This window comes from Microtus oregoni, unplaced genomic scaffold (assembly GCF_018167655.1).
Source record: "Microtus oregoni isolate MIOR12 unplaced genomic scaffold, Mior012 000059F_ref0000304, whole genome shotgun sequence".
Lineage (NCBI taxonomy): Eukaryota > Metazoa > Chordata > Mammalia > Rodentia > Cricetidae > Microtus > Microtus oregoni.
This window is the reverse complement of record NW_024543835.1, coordinates 4203563-4215698: the sequence shown is the minus strand read 5'-3', so window position 1 is coordinate 4215698 and position 12136 is coordinate 4203563. Positions and strand designations below refer to the sequence as shown.

The 12136-nt window shown below is 35.7% G+C and overlaps 1 protein-coding gene across 5 annotated transcripts in view; it reads left to right on the top strand.

The window, feature by feature from the left end:
* The window catches only part of LOC121439035 (glycerol kinase-like), a 90370-nt gene extending 78569 nt beyond the window's left edge, over nucleotides 1–11801 (top strand). For 4 of the 5 annotated variants that reach the window (XM_041639532.1, XM_041639530.1, XM_041639528.1 and 1 more), the window contains 6 exons: nucleotides 163–247; nucleotides 793–913; nucleotides 1022–1165; nucleotides 3905–3985; nucleotides 8136–8222; nucleotides 9983–11801. In XM_041639532.1, coding sequence (XP_041495466.1) covers nucleotides 163–247; nucleotides 793–913; nucleotides 1022–1165; nucleotides 3905–3985; nucleotides 8136–8222; nucleotides 9983–9993 — 529 coding nt within the window. In that variant the 3' untranslated portion in view covers nucleotides 9994–11801. The remainder of the gene's footprint in view (nucleotides 1–162; nucleotides 248–792; nucleotides 914–1021; nucleotides 1166–3904; nucleotides 3986–8135; nucleotides 8223–9982) is intronic. The other variant, XM_041639531.1, reaches the window with a different exon arrangement.
* The last annotated feature ends 335 nt before the right edge of the window (nucleotides 11802–12136 follow it).

Sequence of the window (12136 nt, the reverse complement as noted above, 5' to 3'; positions counted from 1 at the left end):
TGCTCAGTTATAAATGGGACAGCTACACCCCCTCCCCAAAGAGGGAGGGGCCATGGAAAGAGAGAGGGCAAAAGGACTGTAAACCAGAAGCTGGGGAAAAAAAAAAGAATCATTGATTTATTTATATCCTTCTAGTCTGAAAATCTTTTGTGTGTATTTTAGGATCATCTGTGGACTCACTCAGTTCACCAATAAATGTCATATTGCTTTTGCTGCATTAGAAGCCGTTTGTTTCCAAACCCGAGAGGTAATGAATATAAGCCTATTTTTCTTATGCTTGATCCTTTTTATCACCCTTAAATTAAATACTCATTATATATTTATGCCTTAAATTTATTAAGTACTTAAAGTGTTCCCAATTGAAAACTGAAGCCTACATAAACAGTACTCTAAATACTGTGTGCCCTCTCTCCTCTGCCAAGTCTCATTATCTTATAAATACCCTTATCACTACCCAATGGGCATCTTATGTTGGAGAGAAGACTAGGTAGTAGAGTAAGCAGTACATATTAGGCATAGGAAAGAACACAAATGTAGACATCAGCACAGGAGACGAAGATGCCAAATTGAATGCTTAGCTCACTGAATAGGAGGGTGGGTAAGGAAGCATGAAGCCAGAAAAGGTTGGTTGCAACCAGATCGCGGAGGGTTCGGAAGAACAGAATACAGTGTCTCAGTTTCATTCTTGCTGGCTTTGAGAAATACTCCCAGGTTTGTGTGTGAGGGGTTGCCGTTTTTAGACATATTACTGTGAAGTAGTCTCATCATGCTAATTGCATTGGTTTCTTTAAGATTTTGGATGTCATGAACCGCGACTGTGGAATTCCACTCAGTCATTTGCAGGTAGATGGAGGAATGACCAGCAATAAAATTCTTATGCAGCTACAAGCAGACATTCTGTATATTCCAGTAGGTTAGTAATCCTTCACTCCTTTAAACCCCAGAAGTAATAACATTGGGAAAAACTGATCCTTCGGGCATGTATAACTACAAAATTCTTGACATAGCTTTCTCCTCTCAGTGAAACCATCCATGCCCGAAACGACTGCTTTAGGAGCTGCCATGGCAGCTGGAGCTGCAGAGGGTGTTGGTGTTTGGAGTCTTGAACCTGAGGATTTGTCAGCTGTAACAATGGAGCGGTTTGAACCTCAGATCAATGCTGAAGGTATAGTTAAAGAATAAAACTTTAAAAAATAATAATAATTCTAGTTCCCCTACCCATTTCCTCTCCCGGATCCATCACACCTCCTTTCCCTTCAGAAAGGGCAGACCTCCCAAGGATATCAACAAGCATGGCATGTCAAGTCATAAGAAAACTAGGCACATCCCTTCATATTAGGTTGGATGAGGCAACCCAGTAGGAGGAAGAGGGTCCCAAGAGCAGGCAAAAGAGTCAGAGACAGTCCCCATCCCACTATTAAGAGTCCCACAATAACATCAAGCTGCACACTGTAACATATATGCAGAGAATGTAGTTCAGACCAATGCAGGGTTCCTGATTGTTGGTAGACTCTCTATGAGACCCTATGAGCCCTGGTTAGTTGATTTTGTGGGCTATGTTCCTCTGGTGTCTTGACCTCTCTGATTCCTACAATCCAAAGAAGGATTGTAGGATTCCCTCTTCTCCAGGATTTCCCAAGAAGAGCTGTCAGTTCTCTTCAAATTATTCCACAACATAGAAACAGAAGGAACATTGCCAAATTCATTTTATAAGGCCACAGTCATCCTGATACCCAAACCCCACACAGGTTCAGCAAAGAAAGAGATTTACAGACTAGTTTCCCTAATGAACAGTAATGCAAAAACACTCAATAAAATACTCACAAACCAAATCTAAGAACACATCAAAAAGATCATCAAGCATGATCATGTAGGCTTCATCCCAGAGATGCATGGATGGTTCAACACTAGAAAATCTGTCAGTGTATTTCATCATATAAACAATCTGAAAGAAAAAAATGATCATTTCATTAGATGCTGAAAAAGTCTTCGACAAAATCTAACATCCCTTCATGATAAAAGTCTTGGAGAGGTCAGCAATACAAGGGACATACCTAAATATAATAAAGGCAATTTACAGCAAGCCCACAACCAACATCAAATTAAATGGAGAGAAACTCAAAGTGATTCCGCTAAAATCAGGAATAAGACAAGACTGTTCACTCTTTACATATCTATTCAATATAGTACTTGTAGTTCCAGCTAGTGCCATAAGACAACCAAAGGAGATCAAGTGGATACAAATTGGAAAGGAAGAAGGCAAAGTATTACTTTTAGGGGATAATATAATAGTATACAAAGGCAACCCCCAAAATTCTACAGGGAACTCCTAAAGCTGACAAACACCTTAACTCAAAAAATCAGTAGCCATCCTTTATACAAAATGACAAATGGGCTGAGAACGAAATCAGGGAAACAACATCCATCACAATAGCCACAAATAATAGAAAATATCTGGAGGTAACTCCAACCAAACAAATGAAAGATCTGTATGACAAGAACTTCAACTCTTTGAAGAAAGAAATTGGAAAAGATTTCAGAAGATGGAGAGATCTTTCATGCTCATGGATTGGTAGAATTAACACAGAAAAAAAATGACCATCTTACCCGAAGCAATCTATACAGACTAAAAGCAATTCCCACCAAATTCCAACACAATTCTTTACAGACCTTGAAAGAACAATACTCAACTTCATATCAAAAAACAAAAAAAGGATAGTTAAAACAGTCCTGTACTATAAAAGAACTTCTAGAGGTATCCACCATCCCTGATCTCAAGCTCTATTATAGAGCTATAGTAATAAAATTTGCATGGTCTTAGCATAAAAACAGGTTAATCAATGGAATGGAATCAAAGACCCAGACATAAATCCACACACCTTTGTCAAAGAGGACATAAATATACAATGGAGAAAAAGAAAACATCTTCAAAAACAGTGCTGGTTTAATTGGATATTAGCATGTAGAATACAAATATAGAATAAATCTTTTAATGGAATACATTGAAAATAACCTTCATGTGGGGAAATTTTTACCCTTTGATTTGTCGGATGCTAAGCATATTGGGTTTCCCCAGCAAGAATGAATGCGGGGAAATGGGTCCTCTCTATGTTATTTGCGAGAATGATACTGCTACTTCAATTACAAAACAAACAAAAAACTAGCCTGACAAGCTGCCAATGACAGCTTTTAGATTTTTAGGATGTTTGTTCTTTTACATGAGAAGGGAAAGCCAGATGGGGTGACACTCACCTATAATCCCAGTGCTCAGGAGACAGAGGCAGGCAGATCGTAGGCCAGCAAGGACAACATGGTCTCGGGGAAAACTAAACAAAGTGAGAAGGGAAATATACTCCGTTAACTAGTCCTATGCAGGAGGGCAGCATCATTGTTCATTTTCGTGGACTTTTTATATTTTCACTTTTAAAATTCTACCTTAAGATGCTAGGGATGGGGTAGTTATGATTTGAATCTTGTGAGCAATCAGTATTTGCTAATCCCTTCAACTGGACCAAAATCAAATCTGATTTGTCGACATCGTACTTTACCTCTCTCTCCATGTCAACCACCCCCAAAAAGAAGAAAAAGCAAATCAATAGGATTTTCCTTTTCAGATCACCCCGACTTTCTTGTGACTAGTTTGTCTTCACAGCAGATAGCCTGCCTCCCCATCTCCCTTAGCCTCCTGCTAAACTGCCTTCACACATCCTTCCTCTGGCCTCTAGGCATCTCATGAGCTCACTGCCAGTCACCACCAGGTGTGAATTACCAAGTCTGCCGTCCAGTAAAGACTCACTGTGGTTGAACATGAGCTATTAGGACCGCTGAGTAAACCTTAAGTGTTCAACTTTGACCACCTCCACAAACTACATCTCATGCATGTTTCCTCTGATTTTAATTCTAGAAAGTGAAATCCGTTACTCCACCTGGAAGAAAGCTGTGATGAAGTCCATTGGTTGGGTTACAACTCAGTCTCCAGAAAGTGGTAAAATGTCTTTATTGGCTGTTATTGACAGTTTTTATTTTATTATTGATATTTTTTCTTAGTGCGCTAATTTATTTAAGTATCTGGATGCTTGTACTAAGCCAGGGCACTCTGAAGAAAAGGGTTATCCTATATCTAGTGTTCCTCACATTTGAAACAAAGATGGAAACTACAGGTTACTATGCGCACCTCACTGGAGCCTGTTGATTTCTGCCCAGCATGTCAATGAATAACTGAATTTTCCAAAAGTAAAATTATTACTTCTGGTTCCTTCCTTAATGAAAAAAAATCAACTAGACTCTTTTATTTTCCCTCTCCCTTATCACATGTACCTTTTTGGGAGGCTTTTGTTCTCACCTGAAGCAACAGAGAAGTATATTCAGTCCTAGACACTTAACCAAAGTATTCAGGTTGAGTAAACCATTTTGAAGTGTGAATTCCTATGAACTCAGCAAGAGTAAGTAACCTAAATATAGCAAGTTGGAAGTTTTGTAATTGAGATGCTATTAGCACAAAATAAAGAACATTTTTATTTTTCAAATCACTTAGGCAAGAAAGTATTCAGGTTTAGTAAACAGCTTAAATAGCTCTAGGCTGCCTTTGACTCAGGATTATAGTCCTTATCTAGTCAAGATATGGAGTAAAATGAATGGCATACTTTATTAGGGAAGAGTTCATAAATGAAGTATTATTTGGCTTCCCAGCTTACAGTGAGTATAGAACCAGTTTTAACACTTGTGGCTTTTAGGAGACACTTCTAATTCACTGTGATCTGTATGTTTTAGCCCTAGATGTTCCTTATTAAAATTGTTCCCTTCTCCTCTTAATCAAATTTAATATGCTTTTGGTTTTGAGACTGGGCCTCTTTTTTTTTCTATTTTTGTTAAATATTTGTTTGTTAAGTCTCATGCATACCACAGGCTCATGCTCATCTTGCTTTTCTAAGATGATGGATTAACTCATTTTTGCTAAGACTAAAATTTTGAGACCCTTGACAGTTACATTTCAGAAACACTACTCTTTAGCACCCTCCTGGTTGCTATGTCAGCCAGAACAAATGTGGACTCTATTACTTTGCTTAGTCCCCTAAGTCAATGCTATGCAAAGCTGGGTGTGTGATTTCTTGGACTAGTTGAATTTTTGTTAATGATACAACCATCCTGGCTTTCTCTTTCCTTCTCTACAGCTTGTAGACACATTTTTCTTTACTACCTGTTAAAAATATAATATTAACTTCAATATTTCCACAAAAGCAATGGATCATTTTTCATTTATGTTCCTTATTGTCAATGAATTTTCAACACTTGAAAAAATGAAAAAAGAAAACAAAATTTGAATTTTTTAAGAAATATTTTTAGTTTAATTTTTCTTTCCTTCTTTGTATGTAGTCTCATATAGCCCAAGCCGGCTCTGAACTTACTGTGTGGAAGCTTGAACCTGGGATCTTGTTGTCCCCATGTCTGTTGCGATTCCAGATATATGCCATTATGCCCAGCCTTAAATTTTTATATCTCTTTATTTTGTGCTGCCTGCATCAATAGTAAGGGTATTTCATTTGTCAAGTTTCAATTATTTTTCAATACTAAAGATTGAACCCAGGGCATACACATTGGTGAGTGCCATATCTCAGCTCTCCTTTTTTTTCTTTTTATATATTTTATATTCATTCTTTAAAAAAATAACTTACAGAGTAATGAATTCCATTCTGTCTAGCCATATTTTTACTTTATATCTTGAGAGAGGACCTTATTTCAGGATTTCATTCAGGAGGCCCCCTGAACTCATGCTGGAGGCCAGGCAGTCCTTCAAATTACTGATTGTCCTGACCCATACTCCAAGATTAAGTCTGCACCACCAGACTCAGCTCTTAATTTGATTTTTGTTGTAGTTATACCAATGATTCAAAATATTTTGGTAGTTTAATGAAAACATTGAAATGTGCGGTGTCTAGGAGTACCTCTAAGCTGTACAATTATCTCAGAATCATATTTAAGGTTTTGCTAAATGTATTCCTTTAAACAATATAAAATATATAATAGCAGCTTGTATTCTGTATAACCTATATGATAATAGCAGTACAGATAGAACCCTAACCTAATAAAGCTGTCTTCAATTTAACTTATGGGAAAAATATTATATCAATAATTTACAAAAGAGGTTATCATTGCTGAAGCAACCAAATTTTTTTGTTTATAAACATGTTTGAATGAAATATAAACAATTAAAATATATTAAATATGATTATTGTATAACTAATAATATTAATAACATAATCATTTATATCGATATACTAATATTATAGATAACATTAGGACATAATTTTTAAATTTTTTAAAAAAATTTTCAAGACAAGGTTTCTCTTTAGCTTGAAGCCTATCCTGTAACTTGCTCTGTAGACCAGGCTAGTCTTTAACTCACATAGATCTGCCTGTCTTTGCCTCTGCTTCTCATGTGCTGGGATTAAAGGTTTGTGACACCACTTCCAGGCTTTATTTTTAAAATTTTAGGTAATAGTAATGAAACATAGACCAGGGTGACCTCAAACTCACAGAGATCTGCCTGCCTCTGTCTCCGAGTATTGGGATTAAAGACATGCACCACCACACCCAGCAGTATCTTACTGGGTAGCCCAGAGTGGACTCAGACTTATGATCCTCCTGCCTCAGCTTCCAAATGGGTGGGATTATAGGTGTGAGCCACCATGCCCAGCTCAGGATTTTGGTAGTTTTAGAGCAAGTCTGTTAAAATGACTTTGCTTTGGACTTACAACATATGAAACACTTTGAAAATAGTTCAGATTAGTTTGAATATATTGTATAGGTATAAGTACATAAAATACGAATTTATTATATATAAATATGAATACCTATGTAACATATATGTGTGGTTATCCCACTGGAGAAGAAATAGCTTCATCAAATGGGTACCGCCTAAATTGAGAGGAGCTCCACAGATCTTTTTGTTGTTCTTTTGTTCTTCTTTTTGAAGCAGTGTCTCAAGTAGTACAAGTTAGCCTCAGGTTCACTGTGTAGTTCATGTAGTTCATGGATGACCGTGAACTTCTGGAAAGTATGCCTCCCACTCTACCACCTCATTTTTGTGGTGTTGGAAATTGAACATTTTGAGCTTTGTGTATGCTGGGCGAGTATCCTATATCCCTAGACAGTCCTGAGACCTTTTCATATCAGAACTCATTGTAGGGACATCAGAAAAAAAATCAGTTATTGTAAGTTACAGCTGATGGCTTTCTTTAAGAGAACCAGATATTTTCTTTTCTAAAATCAAACGAAAATATGGTCTTTACAAATATGGAAATAAAAACATTTGCTTGGCATTTGAAAACCTAACAGACAGTGACCGAATATGCAAAATAGCTTATTGACCTCCCCTGAAACTGCAGTTTCTAAGGGAAAAGAAATACGTGATGAGAGGAAGAAAGCCCTCTTCCAAAATAGAAACAACAATCTTAAGACTACATAAACTGTGCTCGGGGGAATCCCTACCTGGCAGATTGGAAAGATGCCCTGTATTATAGCTGTACTTTCATAATACACCACGAGACCAAATCAGTGTTTAAAACCTAAAAGACCTCGGTGTGGGAAGGGTACTTACAGAAGTGCGGGAGTGCTACTAAGGGCAGGATGGAGATTAGAGAGGGTGAGAGCTTAGAGGGATCAAAATGCACTTCACATATGTATATATGGGATTGTCAAAGGACGAATTCAGTCCAACTTATTTATAAAAAGAGTTTTGAACTCATCTAAAGTAGACTAATGAAACCTTTCTAATATAATACACTTGGGTGAATTGTACTGCTCAGTTACTGTAATTGGGAGAAGAATCTAGAAAGCACAAACCAACAGCCTCCCAAAAAGCTCTCTTTGGCTTTGCCAGTGGAAAGCTGAAGTTGGCTATATGTGTTACATTCTTGGCTACTTGTGGCATGCTATCTGTATTGTTCATTAACTTTCATAAGCCTCGATATTGATTATATTTTTGATTTGAAGTAGTAACTCTTTGCCAGCTTTTATGAATATGCTATTTTTATAACTTGTTTTGCTCTCATGTGATTCTTAACATCAATATTGTAATTATGTGTCTCTCTTTTGGTTTGCTTGGCTGGAATCCCCTTCTACTTGGATGACCACAGGTGACCCTAGTATCTTCTGTAGTCGGCCTTTGGGCTTTTTTATAGTGAGTAGCATGGTAATGTTAATCGGAGCAAGGTACATCTCAGGTTAGTTACTCTTTCAATTAGACAACTTTTAGTAGTTAGCTTGAATGTGTTTGTTTGTAATTCAGCAGAAAGCTTTTAGTGGATTTCTTTCTTCCTATGTTAAAAAAAAACCCAGACATCAATTAGAGGCATAATTAGTTATATCGATTCATCTTTGCGGATAGCTAGAATTAAGAACTGTGACTTTGCTGAAACACTTTTATCAGATGATTTCTGTGAAGGTCTACATGCTGCTGTCAGCTGTAGCAGTAAGCAAAAGCAAAAAGTACAAATGTTAATTTTTAACTGAAAGGAATTTCAGAATGACTGAAGAAAGTTAAATTGTAAGGTTGGCATTAACCGTCTTGGTTTTAAAATGTGCATAACTTTTCAAGACTTCTGAAAATCTTTGCAGTATGTCTTAGTCGATCCATTCTTCCAAGAAGTTTGGTAAGAGCTTGTTAGCTGAGTTCTGAAAACTCTAAAATTGGGAAAGATATTCAGTTACTTTTACTTTAGTTAAAAGAATACATTTTGTGAAGTCTTTTAAATTATTAGTTAAGTAAATTAGGATTGAAATAAAATGGAAGTATTCTTTCCAGAATAGTTTCTACTGAATATTCATATAAAAGTAATGGTTCAGGAATGTTATGAAATATATAGTGCCACCAGTATTAATTTCAACATAATTGACATTTGGAAGCTACTTGTAGCCATTGTTTAATTTTTCTTCAGGTTTATATTTTAAATGGAAATTACTTATTTTGAAACCTGCTTCTATGTTTCAATTTGTATATTTAGAGGAAAAGCTAGATTAATTCTTGTATTGGATATGGTGATGGCTGACCTTGGTTTAAGATATAAAATTTAAGCTTCCTTCATGTGAAGGAACACTTGCCTATGGAAAGCTGACCAGCATATCTTTAAGCCAACTTATGGCACCATTAGTTTAATGCCATATAGAAGCATGAATCAAAAGTTCTTATCACCACATCATTGGATTATATTTTAAGTAATGCGAACCGAGTTATTTGCATGAGAATTTAAAGTTAGATTGTATAAGCTTTTCTGTATTCCTCATATTCAAGCATACTCAGGATAAATTTTTTCAGATCACCTACTTCTATCCTAACAATACCTTATTTTTGGTATTGATGCTAATATGCTAAAGGCTCTGTCTACAAAAACATGTAACAGAAGTAGCAGATATTTCTTCTCTTTTTGCTTCTGAGGGATGTTTGCCAGAATAGTCAAAACATTGCCTGGAGAACTTTAATTTAACTTTGCAAAGATAAGGGCTGTTTTAGAAAATGTTTTATTATCCTGAGTATTTTTGCTATATGATGATGACCTAGAAAAGATGAGGAAAAGAATCATAGCTGAAACCCTTCATTGATTTTGTTGTGTTTTGTTTCTCTTTTGATACTATGATAGCATGAAAAGTCCTAAACTCTATGGAAACTAAAACTTGTAGTGTGACTTTAAGCTAAATTATACATTAAATATCAAAAGTAGTTGACTTCTGAAACGTACATAGTCACCATCTATAAGCCTTCTTCTTTGGTGACATATACTGAGATTAGTTACCAATAGTGGTAATATTTGCTAAGGAGCTGGCCCAGTTACTTTTGTTGCTCCATAACTATTAAGCATCATATAGAAATAACGGATTTGTTATATAGAAAGTATGTAATTAGTAGCTCACATAATTGAATAGCATGTATTAACTCCTGAAATGCATATATGCCTTATTGACTATTATGGTTTTTGTCCCCCTTTAGGTATCCCATAATTAATACCACCTCATGGATTCCCAAGATGCAAGCTTTTTATATAATGAGAAAATCTGACATTTCTGTCTCATAATGTAATGACGTTATTCATAGCCTCTGATTTTTTTTCATAAACCGCCTGCTGCATGATCCTCCAAGTAGACCTATGGCTTGAAATAAAGAAAATGTAGCAGAAAGGATGCTCCAGAAACATTTAGTGTTGTTGTTTAACGTTGACAGACAGTTAAGGTTGGGCCTTAACCTTTGGGGCTGAGCCCTCCATTGTAATCCTGTGGTATTCCCTCTAAGGTCTAGGATGAGTTCATATCCTGTCCATTGGAATTGGTCATCCAGTATATTCAGACGCTAGTGAACCGAGATTTGATCCTCTTCACGGCAGACATCTGAGGAAGGGGCTGCTATTAACTTCTTCACAACGAGTGGCTTTTTGCTTGTTTGTTTTTAACAGATCAAATGTCTTCCTTTCTACATGTTAGAAGACCACAACATCACTGAATATTTCAATGGAAACATCTAAGGAATTATTAGATAACGATTTGCTGTTCTGATAACTTGAACATTTTCTGAACAGTGTTTGCCAAAATTAAAAATTTGGGGGTGTTTTACACTGTCTCACTAATTATCATGGATTTCTGGTCTAAATCTTACAGAATAGAACACTTTTTTTTCTGTTTTTTTTTCATCTCTCCTTTTTATATTTTTGATTCTGTACGTATAACATACATGCCTATATATTTTATATACTGAGGGTAGCCCATTTCTAAATCAAGAGCACATTATATGCAGTAAGTTATAACTGGGCTGCTCTTAAGTGGACTACTATGTATATAAATTTGGGAGAGGGGCAAGCAGTATACATTTTTGGGCGATGATTATGAATATTATTTACCAGGAGAATTTTTTTCTTATAAAATACATTTGAAATTAAGTATATATTCAATTTCAATAAAACAAAATGTGCTATATTGTGATTTCAACTATTTTTCTTATACTGTACCATTTAGTTATCTCAGCTAGAAGGAGAAGCAACTGTGTTGTGTAACAGTGAATACTGTTCTCAAACATGAGTGCTAGTCCAAATACAACTTTGCCTTTGAACTGATGTCTTCCATATTTGGGACCCTCTTGAGGAACTGTCATAAAGTTACAAAACTAAATAGAAAGAATGTATGAATAAAGCCAATAATCTCTTTCAAATGTTAGCAAGATGTTCTTGTTTTCTGATATGATAGAGAACCATCTCTCTTTAATGCCATAACTGACAAAAATTGTCATTGCAAATGCCTCGCGGTGAAATCAGGAACTTTGCAAATATTTTGAACTATTTCTTATAACTTGCTAATTTAATTTCCTAACATCAGGTTTTAAAAACATAGGTGTTTTGTAATAAAGGAATAATGTAGTAAGAAAATAATGCTGCCTAATTATTTTATCAGTTTGGAATGGAAAATATTGATATATTAATAGAAAAAGTTTTATTTGAAGTTGACGGTAGATCATATTTACTGTTCTGATTATGCTGTTCCTAATTATTGAATCTTCTCGGTTTTGCTGATATGACTGCCACCTAAGTGGCATAAATCTCGAAAGGTACTGTGAAATTATTACGGCAGTGATACTTTTAGACCTGGCTTATTTCTACAAAAGCAGGTTGAGCTGATTGTAAATAATTGTGCAAATCTCTGTTCAATAATTTTAAGATAACGTTGATTTTTTTACAAAATGTAAGATTTATAAGTGTTTGAAATTGTACCCATTGATAATTAATAGTAAATTTACTTCAAATAAATTCACCCCTTATTTCTTATTTGCATTGTTTATTTACAGATGAAAGTTCAGTTAACAGAGATGTTTCGGCAGACACGAAAGGCACCTTTTAGCACTTGTTCACGCACACTGAGGAGCTAAGTAAAAGCAGAAGTAGTTTCTAGAATGATGAACACCGTCATCATTCTATTAGGACAGACTAAACAGTTTCTACCTCAGCATTTCCAGAAAACACATTTTCAAGGCCAGTGGTCATTATCAGTAGACTCTCACCTGACTGAAACCTACATATCTATAGACTTTATTTTTTGCCTCAGCTTCTGTCTGCCTGGGTTAGTTGCGGGGTCTGACACCATTGTTCTCTCTTACTAATGC